Consider the following 25,295-nt stretch of genomic DNA (forward strand, 5'->3'; position numbering starts at 1 on the left):
GTAGAGACAGGGTTTTGCCATGTTTTCCAGGCTGGTCTCAAACTCCTGGGCTCAAGCGATCTGCCTGCCTCGGCCTCCCAAACTGCTGACATTACAGGCGTGAGCACCACATCTGGCAGTTTTTTTTTTTTTGGTCCTTCCAGGATTAGAAGTCGATTTTCAGAAAACCCTTCACACTTGCAAACTTAATTTTCCATAATAATATGCCTCTAGGATAAAAACAAGACAGAAACAAAGAAGTATGTGTGGACTGCAGTTAAAAATTTTCAACACAACATAGCTTACGAGAGGTGACATTTACAAAGAGCAGGAGGGCCCGTTCAGTGCCTTCCAGGCATTGGCAATGGCGGTCTGTGGGCGACCCTAAAGTGTGCAGCGTCCTGAGATGTGATCGTGGTGCTCACGCTTTTACCGAGGGCCTCGCAGGAGTACCGGAGGCGGCTCTTCTGCAGGCGGCCAGCCAGGCGGCAGCAGCTGGAGAAGGAACAAACGGTAAAAGACAGACGTACACGATGTTATTGTGGCAGAGAGGTTAAAAGCAGGCTCACTTTGTTCTTCAAGTTTTAAATAACTAATAATGAAGTCCTTAAATATGTATTGCGTTTCTGGATTTTACAGCAGTTGTGGGTGTGTCTGTCTCTCTAGCTCCCGTTTGGGTGCTCCCTGTGAAGAGATCTCAGAGATGCCACCTTTCTTTGTTGAGGAGACAGTGTCTGGAGAGCTGTGAACCCCGCGGTGAGGGGCGGGTGACTGACCTGGGGGGAGGCTGGGTCAGCGTGGGGATCCACCCCCACTCCACCTTCCTGTAGGGAATCCAGTTGTAAGTCTTTATGATATGGGTAAAAGGAACCTGGAAGAGGTGTTATTTTTTAAGAAGTAAGTGCCATGCTCTTTTTTCCTCATTCTTCTCCGTGTTTAAGCAGCATTGAAGGATAAGGCACTACTAGCATGTTTGTTTGGAAACGATCTTGTTGGTTATTTTACATTGAATCTGATACTAAGGTTGCCTGGTAACAGAAGTTTCCCTTAACAACATGGAACTCTGTTGAATCTATTGTCCCATTGGCTAAGCCTTCTGAAGTCAGTGCGGTGGCAGCTGAAGAGGCCGCTTCCCCTTGGAGGAAGCCCCTGGATTGGCAAGAGGCAAGGCCCTTGACTGAGGGAGTGAGGCCAGTTTGCAGGGACCCCACATGGCACCTGCGGCTCTCTCCTGCCCCCTGCTGGCTGGCCAAGCAGCCTCGCGACAGTGTGCTCAGTGTGAATGTTCACTGGGCAGGCCAAGGGTTTTGTTCCAGAAACACTGACTTCAGAAACGGCCGGCCGTGTGTGTGGAGCATGGCTTACGTGTGTCTTAAACCTCTTGAACAAAGCAAGTTGATGTTTCAAATGCAAGAAACATCATTTCCTCCCATTGCTTTCTTTCATTTATTTTAGCAGTGTGTTTCTTCTGTGTTAAGAATGAGCCAGATTTCCCCCTCACCCTTTTCTAGCTTGGCTTTATGTCAGTCACACTGGCCAGAACAGGGTAAATTTTTTAGCTTCTCTGCCTTAGGAAGAACCTGTCTTTATTGATTAAAAGTGAGAGGATATATCCAGTCCTTGGGGTCGTGTTTCTATCCCTGCTAGACTAGGGGAGTGGTGAGCACCATTTCTCTGGAGACTGCCTCTCCCGCCTGCGTTGAGTAGCGAGGCCGCAGGGTCAGCTGTGGGAGCCTGCAGGAAGGGGTTTGAGTGCCTGGTACGTACGAGCTCTGGGACAGAGGCGTGCCCACTGGGGGCCACTGCCTGGAACCACAGCCTTCCTGGTGAGACGAGAGGTTCTGAAGAGAGCCGAGATCATGCCCTCCTGGGCAGGCAGTTTCACCAATATGTGCTTTGGAAGGAGTGGATTCTGCCAGTCATGGGCGTGGTGCTGACACCCTCATGGTGGCCCCCTCCGGTCCCTGATAAGCTGACCCAGAGAGGGTCCTCATCTGCAAATGGGACAGTGGCCCCCTTGGCACATGGGGTTACATCAGTGACTTGGCCGCCTGGTGCCTCCTGGAGAGCAGCCGCTGGCCTTTACCTTAGATGTTCACGTCCAAACCAGCTCCAGAGTTTGCATGAAAACTCCCAGCCCTGTTGGAGACTCCTTAGTTCAGCTTGGCACAGAACCTCGGAAAACAGCAGTTCTGTTCCGGGTTCTTCCTTCAGAACTGAGTTCCAGTGCAGGGAAGGGAGCGGAGGGGCCGTGAGGTCAGCTGCAGCCTCCTGTGCCTCCCACTCGAGCTGAGGGCCATCTCTCTCCTGGGCTTCTCCCTGTCGTGTTCCCTGGTGCTCTACTGGCTTTGCAGAGGTTGGCAACGGCTCGTTCCATGGACTTCCTTGGGCCCCGCGCTTGACTCCTGTTCACTGAATGTCGTTAGGGTCCGGCCATCGCTGGCTTTGCTCTCCTTTAGCAGTTTCTAGATGTCCAGGCTTGAAACACTGCAGGCAGGCAGGGCCATGCTTGGGATCAGCCTTCTTCTTGTCAGTACTACTTTGACTAATTGCCTGAGGCACCGCCGGAGGGACTTGCTATTTTTAGAAGCTAATTCAGGTTTAAGACGCCATCTAGGTAATGAGAGAGTTCAGGAAAGCTGTATCTGAGCTCCAGTAAAGGCGGACTCTTCCGTCCCAGCTGTCACTGTGTTTACACTCAGAGGAGCACACGATCGGGGGCGTGGCTCAGGTGTCAGCGCTGCGCTGTTCCACGCACCCACAGCAGCAGCCTGGTGGGACTAGAACTCAGACACGCTCGGGCACAAATCAGCCTCTTGGGAGAGCTGCTTACCTGCAGAATTCTTTTGTCATTAAGTGGTTGATGTCATTCTTTGAATGAGTGACAGTAATTCCCCACCTCAGGGTGGGCTGCGGGGGAGATTCAGTTGGAAAAATAACCCATAAGGCTTTGTGGCTCTGGGGGTCCTGATGCCCCACCCACATTTTCCTTCCCATGCCCGGGATTCTCTAAGACAAAGGGCAAGTCTTAAAGCCTTACGACATCCTAAGTCTTAGATCGCAATTAGAGAGAGAACCCAGTACAGGTGGAACAGTGACACCCTCAGAATTCTGCACTGGCCCTTCAAGAAGGCAGTTGTGGGCTCTTTGGACCCTTGACGGGCTTCTGTCCTCTGTCCTTCCTAAGCACAAAGATGGGAATTCTTCCCATTGCCTGTTTCTCTCCCCATCTCGGCTTCTACACAACGCAAAGTGGCCCGCTAACTAGAGCCCGTGTTCACTTTTGAACACATCAACCAATTATTTTGGGAGGAAAAGAATCTGCCAAAGAAACGAAGTATAGGTTGGAATGGTTTAATGAAGCCTGTGTTTATTCAACAAAGTGTGTTTTAAAATTTCTTCCGAAGATCTCAAGTGAAAATTTCCCAGTGGGTGTTAAACTTTGGTGCACAGACTCTCATGTGGCCCCCAGTCTCAAGTCCACACCCCCACTTCATGCTTTTACTCTTGGCTGAGTCCCATGGAGGCCGGTTAGGGAATCCTGCAGGATCAGCCCTTGACCAGGATGGCTGGCTGGCTGGAGAATACTGTGCTTATGTCATTCAGAGACAAGCATTTCTTGAGCGCCTGCTGTGGGTGCTTGGCCGGGTCCTGCTGATGGTGCAGTGGTGGAAGTCCAGCCCACAGTTCCTGCCCTCATGGAATTTGTAGCCTAGTGAGGACTGCAAGTCAAATAACCACGAGCTAACTGCAGGGAGAGACTCCAGGGTGATTTCTATGAAGAGAGGACATGGGGTGCCCCGAGAACCCCTGACAGACGAACTTTGCCATTAGAAACCAGGCGGCATTTTCGTGAGAAAATGACATTTCCCTCCTGGTCAGAGCTGAGGAAGGTGCCTGTGTGTGTTCCGTGGCTGCTGTGACCCTGACCACACACCTGGGGCTGGAAAATAATACTCACTGTCACACAGTTCTGGAAGGCAGGAGCCATGGACTGAGGCCAGTGTTTGCTCCAGGAGAGTCCCTCGTGGCCCATTCAGGTGCCCAGAGCTGCGGGCCTTGCCCGCCTTGTTCCCTGGTGCCGCCTCCTCCCATGTAGGTGTGCAGCATCCTGCTCCAGGGCCTCTACACCCCTCATCTGCTGATGCAAGTGGTGGCACTTAGGGCGCACCTGGATAGTCCTCAGGATTCCTTTATCACCGCATGAGGGAACGTTCTCAGGTTCCAGGCATTAGGACCGGGATTCTTTTGGGGGCTGCTCTCCCGCCCACCACTGTACCTGAATGCACACAGCAGCCAGCATATCCAGAGGCCCCAGGAGGACCTGAGGTTGCTGGATCTAGAGCGGGACCTGGTATCAGAAGCAGGCGGGGCCAGGGATTCCCGAGAAAGTCTTGACGTGTACTTGAAGTGAGCCAAAGGGTTTTGAATGACTGGATCAGATTTATGTTTTTTATAGATGGGTCTCCAGTCTGTGTGAACAGATTGGAGGGTGCCGGGATGGGAGCTGAGGCCCAGGCAGAGGTTTTGCAGAGTCCCAGGAGAGGGCGCTGCAGCCCGGACTCGTGTGTGGGTGGGAAGGTGGCCGATGCATTTCTCTGCTGCTTTTCTCCCCACTGAGCTTGGGTCCTCGTGGAGGGCGGATGGCAGACATTTCACTTGGGGACCTGATGCCTATGCATCCGAAAGACTCCCCAGGCACCTGGGTCTAAGAACCACCGTCTGCCTTTGAGTAGAGTTTCTATAAACGTAACATTCACTGATGAATGGAAGATGGCCACAGATCTAAAATCACAGGGAGCTTTAATGGAAGAAAATAGAAGATCACAGCTGTTCCCATGGACTAAGCTGGTAGGTGAGAGCCCCCTAACTTCTCAGCTCACACCTAACGGTGTCCGTGTCTGGTGAAAGCTGCTTCAGCAGGGACAGAGAGCAGCGTGGAGTGAGCTGGCTTGTGGGGTCGTCTTTTCAGTCTCCTCTTATGGGTCCTGGGAGAAGGGAGCGGCAGATGGCCAGGCCCCCACCACAGGTCATTGAGGTCATCTCCAGGTGGCTGCCACGGTGGGGTGGGGGGGTTGGGGGCATGTTCACACCCACTCCAAGGGCACATCCCGGCTGCTGTACACCCTTCACCTCTGCGATGCTGGGACCGCATGCTCAGGCGCGGTGGGGGCCCTTGCTGCACTTACTCGTCGGGGAGCTCTGGGATGGTGGGTGCACCCTGGCCCTGGGCTGGAGTGACTGATCTCTGTGACCAGACCTGCGACCACATCAAGCAGTCCGCCAGCGGAACCAAGCGGCGCGTGTTCATCAAGTCCATGGGCGGCTACCGTGGCTACCTGGCCAACATGGGGGGCTCACGGCCGGAGCCGATGCCGCATACATTTTCGAAGAGCCCTTCGACAGCAGGGATCTGCAGGTATGTGACGGGGGCTGGCCTAGGGGGACCGTCCCCTTTGGATCCACTCGGTGCTGTGGAGTGAAACATCGTATCTAGGGTGGTTTGCTTTTCGAGGGGGCATGGAGACAGGTACTACAGAACACGCCATGCTTGATGCCCTTCGCATTGCCCAGATGCCTCTCCCATGTGTCAGGTGAAGGCGGACGTGCCTGGTTGAGGACACCTTCTAGTCTCTTGTGTGAAACACGAGCTTGTTTTTTTGATGTAGTCTGTTGTGTAGTTAATGTTTTCTCACTTCTGTCACAAACGATTTGAGCGCCTCCGCTAACAATCACCACCCACGTCTGCAACTGGCTCTGAAGCTTGCTGCAGCTTCTTTTAAATCTTGAGGCCTCTGATGCTGCGTCTGCCTCTAAACTGACACACACACGGCCGTGGTTTTTTGGCATCTGTGGCTCTTTTAGGGAAGAGTGTCACCGAGCCCGGGGTCTGCCCCTGCTTGGATGGCACAGCAGAATCCAGGCCTGGACCCTGCAGTGTTCAGTTACTAAACTCCATGCAGGATGACAGGCCTTGGCAGATAAAATGCAACTTGAACAATTGTCTTTAGTTAGTTATATAAATAAATATATAATGTTATATATTGCTCTGCAACCCAGGTTGGAATGCAGTGGCATGATCCCGGCTCGCTACAACCTCCGATTCCCAGGTTCCAACAATCCTCCTGCCTCAGACTCCCGAGTAGTTGGGATTACAGGCACGTGCCACCATGCCCAGATAATTTTTGTATTTTTAATAGAGATGGGGTTTCACCTTGTTGGTCAGGCTGGTCTCGAACTCCTGACCTCGTGATCTGCCCATCTTGGCCTTCCAAAGTGCTGGGATTACAGGCGTGAGCCACTGTACCCGGCACCATTGTCTTTTAAAAGGTTAGGATGTTACTTGTTTCTGGGCCAAGTAGATCAAGTAAAAAGGGCCTTGGCGTTGTCACTAATTATGTGACATGTGAATCACGAATTTCTTCACTATGTCATATTAAATACTTGTGGAGTCATTCACTTCATCATGATGTTTCTGTCAGCGGTGGGTCCCATAAGATGATATTGGAGCTGCCCCAAACAGGTGCACTGTTATTTATCTTTTATAGAAAGATTATATATATTAAAAAACATATGTTATATACATATATATATATATTTTTAACTGTGCTTTTCTACATCTAGACATGTTTAGATACACAATTGCCTGCAGTATTCAACAGTCTCAGACATTTAGGTTTGTAGTCAGGAACAACAGATATGTGGCAGGCCCTGCCTCCTGGGTTTGTGAGAGTTCACTGTAGGATGTTTGCACAAGGCTCAAGTCACCTAGCAATGCATTTCTCAGAACATATCCCCCTGTTATGTGACTCATGACCGTATTTCAGAAATCTGTCCAAAGATCCTGCCTCACCAGCATTCAACCTGGCAAGAGCTTCAGAAGAGAAATTATGATTTTTTGTTGTTGTTGTTGAGATGGACGCTTGCTCTGTCACCCAGGCTGGAGTGCAGTGGCACAATCTCAGCTCACTGCAACTTCAGCCTCCTGGTTTCAAGTGATTCTCCTGCCTCAGCCTCCCAAGTAGGTGGGACTACAGCACCTGCCACCATGCCCGACTAATTTTTGTATTTTTAGTAGAGACGGGGTTTCACCATGTTGGCCAGGCTGGTCTCAAACTCTTGACCTCAGGCAATCTACCCGCCTTGGCCTCCTAAAGAGCTGGGATTACAGGCGTGAGCGACTGCGCCCAGGCTCCTACTTTGTGAAATTCTGCCACCGTGCCCAGTGACAGATTGATTAGATGTAAAAATCTCCATTTTCTTAGGATGAGTCATTAGAGAATTACCTCCCTCTTGTAATCCTCCCAAGATGATCTGATATAGGATGTTACCCTTTTCTAAGACAATCTGTTCCTTAAGAAATCTGTGTGTCGATGAGAGTTTACAAAATTCTCTGATCAGACACTGTTCATCAGGCTGTCATAGGAGATTCCATTGAAAGGCCACAGGTCGCTCTTTTCCTCTGAGAGCGCCGAGAGAACATCGTCATGAAAATAAGGAGCAATAGAGCCATGAATGAGCACTAGGCCAGTCACGGAATTATCATCTTCAGAGGGACCCTGTTGATTCCGGAAGGCGTTTCTAGTGGCCGCTGTGAGGGCTGCTCACATCAGTGCCCTGTGCTCAGCATTCATTGCTGCAGACGTGCTCTCGCCGCCTGGGGAGGCTCCCCGAGACCCAAGCTGTGAGAGCTTGCAGCCTCCTTGGCCACGCTCACCACCACGTGTGGTTGGCACTTCCCGCCCTGCAGGACCTGGCACACAGTAGGTGCTTAGCAGAAGTTTATTGTCTGATTAACAAAATGCTCTTTTCCAGTCCAATGTGGAGCGCCTGACGCAGAAAATGAAGACTACTATCCAGAGGGGCCTTGTGCTCAGGTGAGTGAGAGACCAGGGCTGATCTTATGGTCACCGTAACACTGCGGTTCTTAGATTCTGCTCTGTGACTTTGGGCTGGATGAGTGGTAATTTCTTTGCCGCTGGAGTGCACTATACGCTGAGCAGTTGCAGAACAGAGTCGTGGTGTGTTGCTCTACAGACTTGCCCGCATTTAGACAACTAAAATTTTTGCTTTATAGTCTTACTCTTTTAGATATCTTAAAATCATTTCTCTAATTAGCACCTGATGTTTATGAAGGAAGAAGGAAATAGTCATCCCTCTTAGCCTCAGGGAATGTGTCCCAAGTCTCCAGTGGGTGCCTGAACCTGGGGATAGTACCCGCCCCCTGTATACATGAGGGGGTGGGTACTGATAACCATCTGATAACCAAGGCGGCTACTGAGTGACTCACGGACAGGAGGCACAGACAGCATGGAGACTTAGGGCACAGGGATGATTTGCGTTCTGGGTGGGAAAGAGCAACACAGCACGAGATTTCATCACTCCCTGTTAGCTGGGCTTAGGTGAAATCGACATCCTGTGTCAGTTTGTTGTGTCACATTATGTGTCGCGTGTGTTGTCACTATACAACAAAACGATCTGCAGTATATGCATACACCCAGTTAGCTGGGAGACATTTTTTTTTTTTTTTTTTGAGACAGAGTCTTGCTCTGTTACCCAGGCTGGAGTGCAGTGGCGCAATCTTGGCTCACTGCAACCTCCACCTCTTCCAGGTTCAAGAGATTGTCCTGCCTCAGCCTTCTGAGTAGATGGGAGTACAGGTGTCCACCACCATGCACAACTAATTTTTGTATTTTCAGTAGAGATGGAGTTTCACTGCGTTGGCCAGGCTGGTCTCAAACTCCTGACCTCAGGTGATTCGCCCACCTCAGCCTCCCAAAGTGGTGGGATTACAGGCGTGATCCCCACCATGCCCAGCCAAATCATCTAAACTTTTAAGTCATGCCAAACATCACCAGCTTTAGGATTCTTTTGTTGGTGAGGTTTGAGTAATGGGGATTTTAAGGGAACTGTCAGCTTTCATGAAAACAGTGACAACCCCACTACTTGGAAATGCTTATTCAAATTAAACACTTCATCGAGTTAAAAACTGGAGCTTCCTAAGATTTAAAATGGATTATCAGACATGTAATATACTTGACACTCACCCCAAATCAGAATGACCTGGAATGAGCTGCATGCAGGCACACACATGTCATGAGCTGAGCCTGGGACACAGCGGTCCAGCATTCCTAACTCACACACACTCCTTCCTCACAACCTCCTATTCTTTATACTTTTAAACCAGAGCCCGTGAATTTATTCCAGAGAGCTGATGAATCCCCTGAAATGATGATGAAATAGGAGGCGTATGTGTGATTTTGTTAAAGAATCCACAACGTTTATCAGATTCTTAAAGCTGCGACCCATCCCCACCCCAGATGAGTTTATGAAATCCTGATTGAAGATTTTAAAATATTGGAGATTGTTAGTTGACTCATTCCATTTATTAAAATCCTCCTCTTACTGGGCAGGGGGAACACTTGACACTTTTGCTTAACAGGCTGAGTTCAGGCTACAGGAAACAGAGATTGTGTTTTTTTCTGTTCCAGCTATCCATAAAGACCTAGAAATAAAAACGTGAATTCTGTGAAATAGAAATCGTCATTTCTATTTAACAACAAAGTGTTACTGTATAACTGATATTTCATATGACTCTAACCACCAACAGGGTGGGGCACCCTCTCCATTTGATAGAAACTTTGGAACCAAAATCTCTGCCAGAGCTATGGAGTGGATCACTGCGAAACTCAAGGAGGCCTGGGGCAGAGGTAAGGGGTCCGCGGAGGGAGGCCGTCTGCCTTGGTGAAAATGCTGTCCTATCGGGGAGAAGTAGGGTATACTGGTTCCTTCTTCAGTCCAGTACTGAGCTGCGTGTGATGTTCTAACTCCTGCTGGTCTCTGAGCGTTGCTATTTAACCAACCTTGGATTCCTGGGATAAGGTCAGCTTGGGCGTGGGTAACATGTTCTCTTTTATCACTGCTAGATTCAACCTGAAGTTCTTTTGTGCAGGCTTTTTGCTCTGGAGATCTTGAGCATCAGCCCGCAGTTTCCCTCACAGTTTAAGTGGGGCCTTCTATTTTTTGGATGTATGTTAGGACAACCTCCTTGCAACTCCATCTGTCAGAACTTCCAGTTTTGAGGAAGATTTGGCTGCTGAATGAATTGTTCATGTTTGTAGAACTATGCATGTTTTTCCTTAAATCAGTTTTGTAAGTTACATATTCTAACAAATCTTTAGATAAACTGAAAAGTTTTAAAAAACATGACATTTTGTATAATACAATTGTTAATTGTTCCAATGTGGCTGGTCCCCACTCATTCCTGAGTGGCTGTTTGTGCCAGCATCTTTCTTGCCCCCACCCCCCTCAGCTTTCTTCAGTCATACCAGGTGTGTGCTTTTTTAGGGCAAACCATTATCACTGCCAATGTGCAACGTAGAAGAATGACAGTCTACAAAAAACAGTGATGTGAACAGTTTCAATTGGTTTGTCTTTTTGAAGAACTGACTGATTCTTTCTACATCGATTTTCTTTTGCTAATTTAGCTATGGATGTTTCTCACTCCTCTGTGTGTGTATTCGTGGGCATCAATTTCTTAAGGTAATTTCCCTATTCCACTATTTAGTGAAAAATTCTCTCCACTGAGAGGAAAAACAAAAGCTGCTTTCCAGGAAGCCATCAGGGCAATCCCACAAGAGCAGAGCTGCCCAGGCCAGGCGCTGGCCACACTGTGCAGTTGTTCTCAGCTGTTCTCGGCCGTTCTTGGCCATTCTCAGCCTCCCCCAGGCTTCCAGGCCAGGTTCAGGATGGTTGCCAGGAATCTCACTTCTCATCTCGCCCCATGATTCTGCTCTCCCACCTGCCCATGTGACAGGGTGTTGTTAATCTTTTTTAAAATCTTTTATAGGAAAAAAATTTACCACCGATGATTCCGTTTGTGTGCTGGGAATAAGCAAAAGAAACCTTATTTTTCAACCTGTGGCAGAGCTGAAGAAGCAAACGGATTTTGAGTAAGTTGGGGTCTTATTGCCTTAGCAAACCCAGCCAACGTGAGTACAGGACAGGAGAATGGCCATTGCTGTTGCTTTCGGCAACTCATTCAGGGGTTTGAGGAACTAGATTTTCTGAAGCTCAGTTAAAAAATACTAGGTCTTGGCCAGGCATGGCGGCTCACACCTATAATCCCAGCACTTTGGGAGGCCTAGGTGGGTGGATCACAAGGTCAAGAGATCAAGACCAGCCTGGCCCACATGGTGAAACCCCATCTCTACTAAAAATACAAAAATTAGCCAGGTGTGGTGGTGTACACCTGTAGTCCCAGCTACTCAGGAGGCTGAGACAGGAGAAATCGCCTGAACCTGGGAGGCAGAGGTTGCAGTGAGCTGAGACTGCACCTCTGCTCTCCAGCCTGGGGACAGAGCGAGACTCTGTCTCAAAAGAACAACAATAAGAAACCACCACTAGGTCTTTGGGAAGAATTTTTAGAAATATAAAAGCAATGGTTTCATTTGACCCTGAAATTGGCTTTATTATCTAGTTGATTCAGCCGACCCTACAAACCCCGTGTTTCTGGCAAGACGGCTCACTGTGCTGGCCGTGGCATCTCCCAGCCTCACTGCTGTCCCCCCATCCCTCCACAGGCACAGGATTCCCAAAGAACAGTGGTGGCTCAAGCTGCGGCCCCTCATGAAGATCCTGGCCAAGTACATGGACAACTATGATGTGTCGGACTCAGGCCAGCTAGAGCACGTGCAGCCCAGCCCTGGAGCGTCTGACCCAGTCCTGCCTGCATGTACCTGCAACCTGGACTCACCGTGGACCATCTGTTTTTGTAACACTTAAGTTATTTATCAGCACTTTCTGAAAGTATTTATTGACATTAATACCTAACAAGCAAGCACCTGTCACCGACCGTGTGCCCCACCAGCTCCAGTGCGTGCTGTCTGGACTGTGTCTCATGCTTTCAGATGTGTGTATTAAACGTTTGCCTACAACTCCAACAGTCCTCCGTTTTAGTTTTTTAAGTAGGAGATTAAAACCTCAATCTATGGGTGGCTACTAATGGTTTTCTCAGCACTTTTGTGGGCAAAGATTATAAAAATATTTTTAGTAGGGATCACTGAACTATGCACAAGTCATAAAAGGAGAACAAAGCCAGTAGTTTACACAGGCCAAGGGGAATGCCATGTTTATTGCCATGTGTCAGTTTCCAACCACAGCAGCAGGCCAGGACCCTGGGCCTTGACCCCAGGCTCCTGCTCTCCTTAGAAAGTAAAAGAGAACACATGAATCTTACCTACTCGGCCTCTTGATTGCAATCCTAGCTGCATGTTAAAACCACCAAGGTGGGGGTTTGAAAAATCTGATAGCCAGTTTCTCGTCCAGTCCAAGCCACGGTCCTTGCTGGGACCTAATTTGGAATTCTCTGATGACTCTTGCCAGAGTAGACATGGGTGCTGGCGTGACGGCCCTGCTGCCCTCGTGGGCCCACCTCCTGTAGGGACAGCGTTTCTGCCTCTTAGCTCTAGGTTGCAGGAGACCACAGCTGTGCCTCAGAAACGGCGGTGGAGAGCTGTGTGGAGGGAGAGGAGACCCCAAAAACAAGCTGTTTGGGAAATCAGAGTCCAACGGCCAAGAAGAGCTGGCGTGGCGGCTCTCCTTTCTGGCTCTGTGAAGACGAAGCGAGCGCTTACTCACCCCAGCCCACCTGCTTCTCAGGACTGCTTCCATCCGGCCGCCCCGTTGAACTTCCGTCTGTTAGGAGGACGCTCCCACAGGGCCTCGGTGTAATCGAGTTTCATGAATCAGCACAGGCAGACACGGGACACCTTTGTGTACCTTTTCATTTTACTTCTGTTTTTTAGTAAAAGCCCTAAATGCTACTTAAGATAATGACTCAAGCAGAGGTTAAATCAGAGTTGCCCTTTATTTTTAGATTCTTAAATATTCTAGAACTAATGAGGTAAAACAAGCCTTTCAGTCAGTAGAAAGTGAAAATTCTACGTGGTGCATCTTTGGCATTTCGTGTATGACTATTTCAATGGACATCTTCCTGGTCGCTCTTAAGATTGACTTGCCAGTCAGTTGGCAACACTTTAAGAATGGCATAATATTCTTGGAAAAGCAGTAGCATTTCTGACTTTTCATATTCAGCTCTAGAGGCCTATTGTCTCAGGGGCTCCTGCACAGTTGGGGGCACCAGGGCCGCTCACCTGATGATCCAGGATGGGTCCTTGGCGATTTTGGGATTCTCGGGTCTGAGTATGGCCAGGCCATGCGTGCTCTTCCCAGTGCCGAGGTACCTGAGAGGAAGGCAGGCGAGGTCAGTGAGGACTGGCTTCTACTTCAGTGCCGTTAAGGTCTCCAATCCCGGACGCTGTCTCCCCCACTCCCCGCTCCCCACTCCCCACTCCCCACTCACCTATCGCTCATGGCCAGGAGCTTCTTGTGGCTGATGGTGAAGAGCTGCTCCCTGTGGGCCTGCTTCATCTCATCCGAGAGGCCGTACAAGAAGTGGTCCATTCCTAGAAGACAAACCACAGGCACAGGGGGGCTGCCACCCAGGAGCTCGCACAGTGGGCTATGCCCTCGTGTCCCAGAGGGGACAGGTGCATCTCACTGTTACTTCACATACGTGTTTCAACCACAGGGTCATGTCTAACAGCCCAGAGATCACACCCTGACCTCTAGCTCCCACGAGCCACGCTGACTCTTACCAAGGCCTGCTTCTGCAGCGTGGATGCATTCAGGACCGCGTGAGGCTGATAATGCTGTGAGCAAAAGTGGCTCTACAGTGTAATGTGGCCAGGCCTGGGCCGTGGTCACGTCATCCTTCCACACGAATGAGCCCAGTCACTGCCGTGGGTTGGCCCCACTGGGCCTCAGGTCAGTAAAACTGAAATGACAGGATGCACTCTTCTCGCCCAGATGTCGGGAAGCGTGTTTCCAAGGCCAATATTTAGGGTGTCAGACGTGGAAATCGTATCACAGGCAAGGACAGAGGCGCCAGAAGCTGGTGCTCCTGCCTGTGCATGAGGGAACTCGGAAAACAGCAATGTCATCTGCGAGGCTGTGGACTGAGATTCTCACTGTTACATTCACAATACCTTTGTATGAAGGAGCGACAGGAGCATCTACGGTTGAGAAGACAAAGTTTGCCTTCGTCAATGTCTTGCTGCGTGAATTTTCCAGATTTTGCCCAGTAAACCTTCCCAAAAGATTGGAGTGTCTCTATTGTTTTTGGGTCCCTAGGAAACCCAGAGAAATAAATAGGCAAGCATTTTACCAAAGGACAAGTTTATGACAAACCTGTGACTTAACAGTTCAACATCTTCTATGGGTTAACAGCTCTATTTTACATCTGATCTAGTCCAAACAGCCCCCTGACAAATTGCTCAATTACTCTCAGTGGAAGTTTAAATCCGATCACATAAGACTTTCAACACGTTCTCCCTCTTAGACAGGGTCTGTCTGCATAAAGTCCTCCCCAGATGATTTAAATCCACCTCTCTGTGACATCAGGAGAGGAAAGATGTGGAGGGTGGGGGCAGGTCAAGATTACGAGGAAATTACAGAAGACTCACATGGAAAAATCAAGCAAACAAAGGTTTTCCTTTAATCTCCCTTAAGGACACACCCAGGGCAGTACAGGAATCAGTCTGAGGGGGCTGATCCAGACTTCCCTTTGTGTAAATGGAAAGAGCCCAGCCCTCCCTCCACCCTGACTCAGAGCTGCAGAGGGGTTGTGAGCTGCTTCCCCATCCTTGTCTAGAAGAGTGGCTTCCAGCACAGCAAATGGGAGAACTCAGCAGGGTGGCAACGGCTACCGACTTCTCTACCTACGTGCCTGCTTACCTACCTACCTACCTAATCTATCTCTGCATCCACGAGCCAGGCTCTCATTCGCCCAGGCTGGCGTGTGGTGGCACAATCTGCTGACTGCAGCTTCAACCTCCCTAGGCTCAAGGGATCCTCCCGCCTTAGCCTCCTGTAGCTAGGACCACAGGCACTTGCCGCCATGCCTGGCCAACTCCTTAAAAAGTGTCAGAATACAGGTTCTCTTGGGCAGCAAAGCCATACACAATCAAGAATTTATTATTTTAGAATAACGGTGTTATGTTTATGAAAGCTAACAGTTGCATCCACATCAGGCACCTCCAAATGAAATGAGCTAAGAATGTTCTCAGGCTATATCGCGCCCCTCACCTGGGGCCTGTGTCCCAGGTCCCCCAGAGCAGGGTTGCAACCTCAGACAGCCACTATGGATACTGTGTTTTTCTCCTATGCCTATGAAAAAGTCTATAGATTAGGTGCAGCAAGATATTAACAAAATACAACAATTATACTGTAATAAAAGTTATGCTAAGTAAAACAAGCGTTCTGTGAACAGAAGCTCTTGGACACCCACAGCGTATCTGATGACCTAGATGGCTACTGAGTGACCAACAGGCAGGTACCGTAGACAGTGTCAGCTTTCATCCCACTGCTTAGAAGAATGGTGTACAATTTAAAACTTTGGAAGTGTTTATATCTGGAATTCTCCATTTAATATTTTCAGACCAAGGGTGACTGGGTAATAAACCGTGGAAGGCAAAACCATGGATGGAGGCACTACCGTGTTTTGCCAAAATATGCTGGCTTAAGCCAGGGTTTACTAAAGACAGAATGCTTCCCGTTTACGCTGCTGGCCCCAATCCTTGCACCAGAAAGGACATTGCTGGGTGTGGCTAAGTGCTCGAGAAGTGAAAAGCAGCACATAGAACAACTTTTGTCTAAAGTTCACTGCAGTAGAAGAAAATGACACTGATAATCATGAGTAGGAGACTAAAACACAGTGTGTGTCCCAATGTGTGAACTAGAGCAAAGCTCACCTGTAAGAGTAAAGGGTGAAAACCCCACTGTGGCTGAGTTTTGCGCCTCCACTGTAAGCGCCACCTTTTTCTCGAATTTCTGTATGTAGGAATTTAGCAGTCATCAAACATGCAAGGATTTTAAGACTGAAATTAATGATTAAAAAATGCAAGTTTAAAACACCATGGCTGATAAAAAAACATAGACAATGAAGTAATTATTGGATTCAGTGAAAATGAAAATAAAATCAAGTTGTACAATAATGCCACATAAATTATGGTCCCATTTTTTTGGTCTTGTTTTTTAAGAGACGGGATCTTGCTCTGTCGCCAGGCTGGAGTGCATAAGGGCAATCACAGCTCACTGCAGCCTTGAACTCCTGTGCTCAAGGGATCCTCCCACCAGTCTCCTGAGTAGCTGGGCCTACAGATGCGTGCCACCACGCCTATTTTTACAATTTCTGTAGAGGCAGGGTCTAGTTCCGTTGCCCAGGCTGGTCTTAAACACCTGGCTTCAAGTGATCCTCCTGCCTTCAAAGTGCTGGGCTTACAGGCATGAGATTTTCTTTTTAATTAACAAAAACTAAAAAGCACAAGGAAGCACAATTTTCAAGCAGTTGTCTTGGATTACATGGTTGAAAGCAGTGGTGGTGGGGAGGGAATCTAACACTTCCAGCACCACACTGCTTAACTTGTTCCAATGCATATGTGGCATTTTTTAAATCTGGTGAAGTAGAAAGATGTTATTTCTATTGTAAAGGCAAATGTGCAAATGAATATTTAAATGTCTCACATCAGGATACCAAAAAAAAAAAAGGAAACTGAAGTCAAACTCTTTGAGTTTTATAGGAATCCCTTAAGTAAACACACACTCTCCGATACATCACATTTCCAGGAACGGGGCTGATTTCATCTGCCTTCCACTGCGAATGGTGACATCACATTCTAGATGATTCCAGAACACATCCTCCTCCGACAGAAGGCAGGGCAGACAATGATGGTAGCGTCTGCAGCAAAGACACAGGCTCCTTAAAGGCGCCCGTGGCGAGATCAGCCCCGGGTCACCACTTCCACAGATGGGCCATTTCCCAAAGCAGATGAAGGGAGTCAAATAGGCCAGGTGGGAAATCAAGGAAGGAGTGGGCATGTTCCCAGGGGCTGTGCTGGGAGAAGTCATGACCATCTCGTGTGGGCCCTCCAGGAGAAACCCAGTGCCACTCGGGTGGCTGGGGCGTCATCAGTTGGGACCAGCGAGGTTGGAGCCAGACCCTGGGGGACGGAGCCTCTACAAGCACCAGCAGGGATGGCCTTCAATCCATCCATGCATCCTCCTCCTTGAGAAATTTCTATTACTTGTATATTAAAAACACATGCTCACTGTTGAAAGATTATAAAATACAAAAAACAAGGAAAAAAAGATCTAGACTCCCCCTGGCCCAGGGGGAACCTCCACATTTTTAGCGTTTTCTGTCTGCATTTTCCTATTGGATGGTGGAAACAGACCACTCTTCTGCTGGCACAGCAGACAGATCTGTTTATCTCCTACAAATATGGAAATTAATGAACAAAACAGCTGACCACACACCTCTTTTCTACAGAAGAGCTCTTTCTGGGCCCCCACTGCAGCCCCACATTTCCTCCCACCTGGCTACACACCTCCCCATCTGTGGTCCTACTGTGACACACGTACACCCTGGAGGCCCGGCACCTTCTCCTATCAGGATAGACTGCCCAGGCCTAAGCCTGCCTTCCCCTCTCTACCACTCGGTGGCTGGGGCACCATCAGTTGGGACCAGCGAGGTTGGAGCCAGACCCTGGGGGTCTCCTCCTTGGTTTAGTCCCTCATGGGGGTAGCTGCCTGGGACAAGGATACAGGAAGTGAATTTCCGGGATATAACATTTTTGCACAGATCTGTGTCATCCACACCCAACTGACAGGTCCCCAAAAGTGTATGTCTGTGAGTCTGTCCTCCTGGTCTGGCCAGTTTCCACAGATGGGATGAACACAGCCGAGGGGCAGCCACACTTTGGAAGAAAGGGCTGGAGGGCCAGTTCGTAGGCTGCAAACTCCCTCGCCCCACGCCACTTTGGGAACAGGCCTGACCCTCACTCTCGGCCGTGGCTTCGGCCGCTCAACCCCGGGCCTCCTTCCCTGAGCTTCTGACTTGGTGGGGAGACAGGGGAGGCAAACTCCTCAGAGGGACTGTGAGGCAGCCTCCAGCCCTGCCATCTGCAGGGCTCTGCAGGACCACCTGGTTTCTCCCCACTGCCCTGTCCCTCTGTGGCCCCGGGTCAGGCACCCCCCACCCACCCACCCACAGTCTGGCTCATGAGGTTCTCCTGCAGCCCCCATGGCTGCCTGGGTCACCTCCCACTCTCCCTTGTGGCTTTGTGTCTTGATCTACCTTTGCTGTCGTTCCATGCATCTGTCCTCACGAAGGATTAATCTACCATGTTTATCAGAGGTCTCAACCTAAATTCATTCAATTTCCACCTAGAGATGAGGGGAGTACATGGGGCATTTTGAAAGGAGTTTGTGGTTAGGGCCTTTGTTCATAAAGACTCTGCTGTTTAAAGAGGGCTGCTCGTAGACTCACAAAGCCCCAGGTCCAACACTCAGAGTCAGTGCAGACTCTTCCTGTGCTAAAACATGCCCTGTGAACTCGAACAGGCTTGACAAGCTGCTTCTGTAAGGCTCAGGCCTGAGAGATCCCGACCTCCACCCTCCTACCTGGCAAGATCTGGGTCCGTGTAGGGGACAGTTCGGATGCATTCGCCCACATAATTCACCGGGAAGTGCATCAGGAAGTGAGTCTTCATCTGCCAGGGCTTGAAGGTGGGTTCCTGAGGGATAAGGTGCGGTCAAAGGTGGCTGTCCTATTTTTATTTTGGCCTTTTCTTAGTGTGTGTTTTCTGTAACTACTGCTGTGTAGAACTTCTATATGAGTTTTAGGTTGTGAATCTTGCCCACCCAGAGTTCCCCCACCCCAGAGAGCCTCCACTTCGGCCCCCCTGGGCTGGTCCTGCCTGTGCTCCGCTTGGTGTGAATGTTGAGTGTGATCGGTCCACAGGGCTGCTTGACCCTGCGTCTCCTTCCTTCTTGTTGCTGAGGCCAGTTCTGTTCTCTCTTTCTCCACCTGAACTGCATTTGAAGCCAAGATGAAGGATGAGAAGTGGTTGCTAGGAAGGACCCTCCTGCAGCGAATTCGCTGTGAGGAGGCTGCGCTGGCCCAGCCTGTCATTTCCTTCTCTAAGCTCATTCCAGAGGTCGGCAAGGGGCAGCCTGTCCCTGCCTGCTCTCGTGGCCTGCGAATCAAGAATGGATTTTACATTTCCAAATGATTGAACAAATAAAAAACTAACACTTCTGTGGGGAAAAGAAAGAGAGATCAGCTTGTTACTGTGTCTATATAGAAAGAAGTAGACATAAGAGACTCCATTTTGTTCTGTATTTGAGATGCTGTTAATCTGTGACCCTACCCCCAACTTTGTCCGTGCAAGAGACACGTGCTGCGGCGACTCAAGGTTTAATGGATTTTGGGCTGTGCAGGATGTGTCTTTGTTAAATAAGTGCCTGAAGACAGCTTGCTGGTTAAAAGTCATCACTATTCTCTTAATTTCAACTGCCCAGGGACACGTACATGGCCAAAGTCGCAGAGACCTCTGCCTAGAAAAGCTAGGTATTGTCCAAGGTTTCTCCCCATGTGATAGGCTGAAACAATGCTGCTAAAAGGTTTATGGAGATGTTTGCATATGCATCTCAAGGCACAGCATTTTCCTTTAAACTTATTCATGTCACAGAGATTTTTGTTCATATGTCTTACTGCTGATTTCCTCCCTACAATGATCCTATTGTCCTGCCACTCCCTTATCTTTAAGATGGTAAAGATAATTATCAATAAATACTAAGGGAACTCAGAGACCGGTGCCAGTGTGGGTCCTCTCTAAGCTGAGCGCCAGTCCCCTGGGCCCACTTTTTCTTTCTCTATACTTTGTCTCTGTGTCTCATTTCTTTTCTCAAGTCTCTTGTTCCACCTAACGAGAAACACCCACAGGTGTGGAGGGGCAGGCCACCCCTTCATCTGGTGACCAACGTGGAAGCTTTTCTCTAAGGTGAAGGTACACCAGAGCGTGGTCATTGAGGACAAGTCGATGAGAGACTCCCGAGTACGTCTACAGTCAGCCTTGCGATAAGCTTGTGCACTCGGAAGAACCTAGGGTAACAATGGGGCAAACTGAAAGTAAATATGCCTCTTATCACAGCTTTATTAAAATTCTCTTAAAAAGAGGGGGAGTTAAAGTCTCTACCAAAAATCTAATTATGCTATTTCAAACAATAGAACAGTTTTGTCCATGGTTTCCAGAACAGGGAACTTTAGATCTAAAAGACTGGGAAAAAATTGGCAAAGAATTAAAACAAGCAAGTAGGGAAGGTAAAATCATCCTACTTACAGTATGGAATGATTGAGTCATTATTAAAGTAGCTTTAGAACCATTGCAAACAGAAGAAGATAGCGTTCCAATTTCTGATGTCCCTAAAAGCTGTGCAGTAGATTGTGAAAAAGAGGCAGGGATAGAATCCTGGAAAGGAAAGGAAAGTTCACACTGTAAATGTGTAGCAGAGCTGGTAATGGCTCGGTCAATGCAAAATGTTTATGATAATCAATTACAGGAGGTAGTATATCCTGAAACGTTAAAATTAGAAGAAAAGAGTCCAGAATTAGCAGAGCCATCAGAATCTAAACCACGATGGCCAACTCCTCTTACAGCACCTCAGATGCCTGTAACTTTACAACCTCAAATGCAGGTTAAACAAGTACAAACTCCAAAAGAAGATCAAATAGAAAAAGAGTCTCTGGCATGGCAATGCCAATCCAAATACAGTGTCCACAATATCAGCCGGTAGAAAATAAATCCCAGCCGCCAGTAGTCTATCAATACTGGTTGCCAGCCGAGCTGCAGTATCGGCAGCCCCCAGAAAATCCGTATGGACAACCAGGAACATTTCCACTGCCACAGGGCAGGGTGCCATATCCTCAGCCGCCCACCATGAGACTTAATCCTACAGCACCGCCTAGTACACAGGGTAGTGCAGTACATAAAATTATTGATGAGGCAAGAAAACAAGGAGATATTGAGGCATGGCAATTCCCAGTAATATTAGAAGCAAGACCACCTGGAGAAGGGGTCCAAGAGGGAGAGCCTCCCATAGCTGAAGCCAGATATCAGTCTTTTTCTATAAAAATGCTAAAAGAAATGAAAGAAGGAGTAAAACAGTATGGACCCAACTCTCCTTACATGAGAACATTATTTGATTCCATTGCTCATGGACATAGACTCATTCCTTATGATTGGGAGATTCTGGCAAAATCATCACTCTCACCCTTTCAGTTTTTACAATTTAAGACTTGGTGGATTGATGAGGCACAAGTACAGGTCCAAAGAAATAGGACTGCCAATCCTCCAATTAACATAGATGCAGATCAACTATTAGGAACAGGTCAAAATTGGAGCACTGTTGACCAACAAGTAATAATGCCAAATGAGGCCATTGAGCAAATCAGGGCTATCTGCCTTAGGGCCTGGGAGAAAATCCAAGACACAGGAACCACCTGCCCCTCCTTTAATACAATAAAACAAGGCTCTAAAGAGCCCTACCCTGATTTTGTAGCAAGACTTCAAGATGCTACTCAAAAGTCAATTACCAATGAAAATGTCCATAAGGTCATAGTGGAGTTGATGGCATATGAAAACACCAATCTTGATTGTCAATCAGCCATTAAGCCATTAAAAGGAAGGGTTCCCGCAGGATCAGATGTAATCTCAGAGTACGTTAAAGCCTGCAATGGAATTGGAGGAGCTATGCATAAAGCTATGCTTATGGCTCAAGCAATCACAGGAGTTGCTTTAGGAGGACAAGTTAGAACATTTGGGGAAAAATGTTATAATTGTGGTCAAATTGGTCATCTAAAAAAGAATTGCCTAGTCTCAAGTAAGCAAAATGTAACTACTGAAGCTACTACAACAACAGATAAAGAGCCACCTGGCCTATGTCCAAGATGTAAAAAGGGAAAACATTGGGGTAATCAATGTCGTTCTAAATTTGATAAAAATGGGCAACCAGTGTCAGGAAATGAGAGGAGGGGCCAGCCTCAGGCCCCGCAACAAACTGGGGCATTCCAAATTCAGCCCTTTGTTCCTCAGGGTTTTCAGGAACAACAACCCCCACTGTCACAAGTGTCTCAGGGAATAAGCCAGTTATCACAATACAGCAATTATCCCCCGCCACAAGAGGCAGTGCAGCAGTAGATGTATGCACCATACAAGCAGTCTTTGCTTCCAGGGGAGCCTCCACAAAAAATCCCCACAGGGGTATATGGCCCATTGCCTGAGGGGGCTGTAGGACTAATCTTAGGAAGATCAAGTTTAAATCTAAAGGGAGTTCAAATTCATACTGGTGTGGTTGATTCAGACTATAAAGGCGAAATTCAATTGGTTATTTGTTCCTCAATTCCTTGGAGTGCCAGGCCAGGAGACAAGATTGCTCAATTATTACTCCTACCTTATATTAAAGTTGGAAAGAGTGAGATAAAAAGAACAGGAGGGTTCGGAAGCACTGATCCGGCAGGAAAGGCTGCATATTGGGTAAGTCTGGTCTCTGAGAGCATACCCGTGTGTAAGGCCATTATTCAAGGAAAACAGTTTGAAGGGTTGGTAGACACTGGAGCAGATATCTCTGGCATTGCTTTAAATTAGTGGCCAAAAATTGGCCTAAACAAAAGGCTGTTAGAAGACTTGTCGGCGTAGGCACAGCTTCAGAAGTGTATGAAAGTACATGATTTTACATTGTTTAGGACCAGATAATCAAGAAAGTACTGTTCAGCCAATGATTACTTCAATTCCTATTCATCTATGGGGTCGAGATTTATTACAACAATGGGATGCAGAAATCATTATGCCCGCTCCATTATACAGCTCCACGAGTCAAAAACTCAAGATTAAGATGGGATATATACCAGGAAAGGGATTAGGAAAAAATGAAAATGGCATTAAAGTCCCAATTGAGACTGAGAAAAATTAAGAAAGAAAAGGAATAGGGTATCATTTTTAAGGGCGGCCACTGTAGAGCCTCCTGAACCCATTCCATTAACTTGGAAAACAGAAAAACCGGTATGAGTAAATCAGTGGCCACCAGCTAAGCAAAAACTGGAGGCTTTACATTTATTAGCAAAGGAACAATTAGAAAAGGGACACATTGAGCCTTCATTCTCACCCTGGAATTCTCCTGTATTTGTAATTCAGAAAAAATCAGGCAAATGGCATATGTTAATGGACTTAAGAGCAGTAAATGCTGTAATTAAACCCATGGAGCCTCTTCAACCCGGATTGCCCTCTCCAGCCATGATCCCGAAAGACTGGCCTTTAATTATAATTGATCTTAAGGATTGTTTTTTTACCATTCCTCTGGCAGAGCAAGATTGTGAAAAATTTGCCTTTACTATACCAGCCATAAATAATAAAGGATCAGCCACCAGGTTTCAGTGGAAAGTATTACCTCAGGGATTGCTTAATATTCCAACTATTTGTCAAACTTTTGTAGGTCAAGTCCTTCAACCAGTTAGAGGTAAATTTTCAGATTGTTATATTATTCACTATATTGATGATATTTTATGTGCTGCAGAAACAAGAGACAAATTAATTGACTGTTACACATTTCTGCAAGCAGAGGTTTCCAGTGAAGGACTAACAATAGCTTCTGATAAGATCCAAACCTCTACTCCTTTTCATTATTTAGGGATGCAGAGAGAAAATAGAAAAATGAAGCCACAAAAAATAGAAATAAGAAAAGATACACTAAAAACATTAAATGACTTTCAAAAATTGTTAGGTGATATTAATTGGATTCGGCCAAGCCTAGGCATTCCTACTTATGCCATGTCAAATTTGTTCTCTATCCTAAGAGGAGAGCCAGACTTAAATAGTAAAAGAATATTAACCCCAGAGGCAACAAAAGAAATTAAATTAGTGGAAGAAAAAATTCAGCGCAAATAAGTAGAATAGATCCCTTAGCCCCACTCAACTTTTAATTTTTGCTAGTACACATTCTCTAACAGGCATCATCATTCAAAATACTGATCTTGTAGAGTGGTCATTCCTTCCTCACAGTACAATTGAGACTTTTACATTGTACTTGGATCAAATAGCTACATTAATTGGTCAGGCAAGATTACAAATAATAAAATTGTGTGGTAATGACCCAGACAAAATAGTTGTTCCTTTAACCAAGGAACAAGTTAGACAAGCCTTTATCAATTCTGGTGCATGGCAGATTGGCCTTGCCAATTTTGTGGGAATCATTGATAATCATTACCCAAAAACAAAAATATTCCAGTTTTTAAAATTGACTACTTGGATTTTACCTAAAATTGCCAGACATGAACCTTTAGAAAATGCTCTGACAGTATTTACTGATGGTTCCAGCAATGGAAAAGCAGCTTACACAGGGTCAAAAGAGCGAGTAATCAAAACTCAATATCAATCAGCTCAAAGGGCAGAGTCGGTTGCAGTCATTACAGTGTTACAAGATTTTAATCAACCTGTTAATATTATATCAGATTCTGCATATGTAGTACAGGCTACAAGGGATATTGAGACAGCTCTAATTAAATATAGCATGGATGATCAGTTAAACCAGTTGTTCAATTTGTTATAACAAACTAAGAAAAAGGAATTTCCCATTTTATATTATTCATATTCGAGCACACACTAATTTACCAGGACCTTTAACTAAAGCAAATGAACAAGCTGACTTACTGGTATCCTCTGCATTCATAAAAGCACAAGAACTTCATGTTTTGACTCATGTAATTTCAGCAGGATTAAAAAACAAATTTGATGTCACATGGAAACAGGCAAAAGATATTGTACAACATTCCACCCAGTGTCAAGTACTACACCTGCCCACTCAAGAGGCAGGAGTTAATCCCAGAGGTCTGTGTCCTAATGCATTATGGCAAATGGATGTTACACATATACCTTCATTCGGAAAATTATCATATGTTCATGTAACAGTTGATACTTATTCACATTTCATATGGGCAACCTGCCAGACAGGAGAAAGTACTTCCCATGTTAAAAAATATTTATTATCTTGTTTTGCTGTAATGGGAGTTCCAAAAATAATTAAAACTGACAATGGACCAGGTTATTATATTAAAGCTTTCCAAAAATTCTTAAATCAGTGGAATATTACACATACAACAGGAATTCCTTGTAATTCCCAAGGACAGGCCATAGTTGAAAGACCTAATAGAACACTCAAAACTCAGTTAAACAAAAAGAAGGGGGAGACAGTAAGGAGTGTACCACTCCTCAGATGCAGCTTAATCTAGCACTCTATATTTTAAGTTTTTTAAACATTTGTAGAAATCAGACTACTACTTCCGCAGAACAACATCTTACTGGTAAAAAGAACAATCCACATGAAGGAAAACTGATTTGGTGGAAAGACAACAAAAATAAGAC

At 47.0% G+C, this 25,295-nt stretch overlaps 1 protein-coding gene and 1 pseudogene across 1 annotated transcript in view; one reads left to right on the forward strand and one right to left on the reverse strand.

Annotated features, from left to right (window-relative positions):
* Window positions 1-240: 240 nt before the first annotated feature.
* The window catches only part of LOC140711188 (uncharacterized), a 59,566-nt gene continuing 34,511 nt past the window's right edge, over window positions 241-25,295 (reverse strand). The window contains exons 6-10 of the mRNA XM_073014095.1: window positions 13,343-13,445; window positions 13,134-13,223; window positions 12,619-12,701; window positions 12,218-12,415; window positions 241-474 (exon numbers count right to left, since the gene is read on the reverse strand). Of these exons, the coding sequence (XP_072870196.1) occupies window positions 401-474; window positions 12,218-12,415; window positions 12,619-12,701; window positions 13,134-13,223; window positions 13,343-13,445 (548 nt within the window). The 3' untranslated portion in view covers window positions 241-400. The remainder of the gene's footprint in view (window positions 475-12,217; window positions 12,416-12,618; window positions 12,702-13,133; window positions 13,224-13,342; window positions 13,446-25,295) is intronic.
* On the forward strand, window positions 481-11,921 carry LOC140711187 (ATP-dependent 6-phosphofructokinase, platelet type-like; annotated as a pseudogene).

The sequence above is a fragment of the Chlorocebus sabaeus genome, unplaced genomic scaffold (genome assembly GCF_047675955.1).
Source record: "Chlorocebus sabaeus isolate Y175 unplaced genomic scaffold, mChlSab1.0.hap1 unalloc_scaffold_255, whole genome shotgun sequence".
Lineage (NCBI taxonomy): Eukaryota > Metazoa > Chordata > Mammalia > Primates > Cercopithecidae > Chlorocebus > Chlorocebus sabaeus.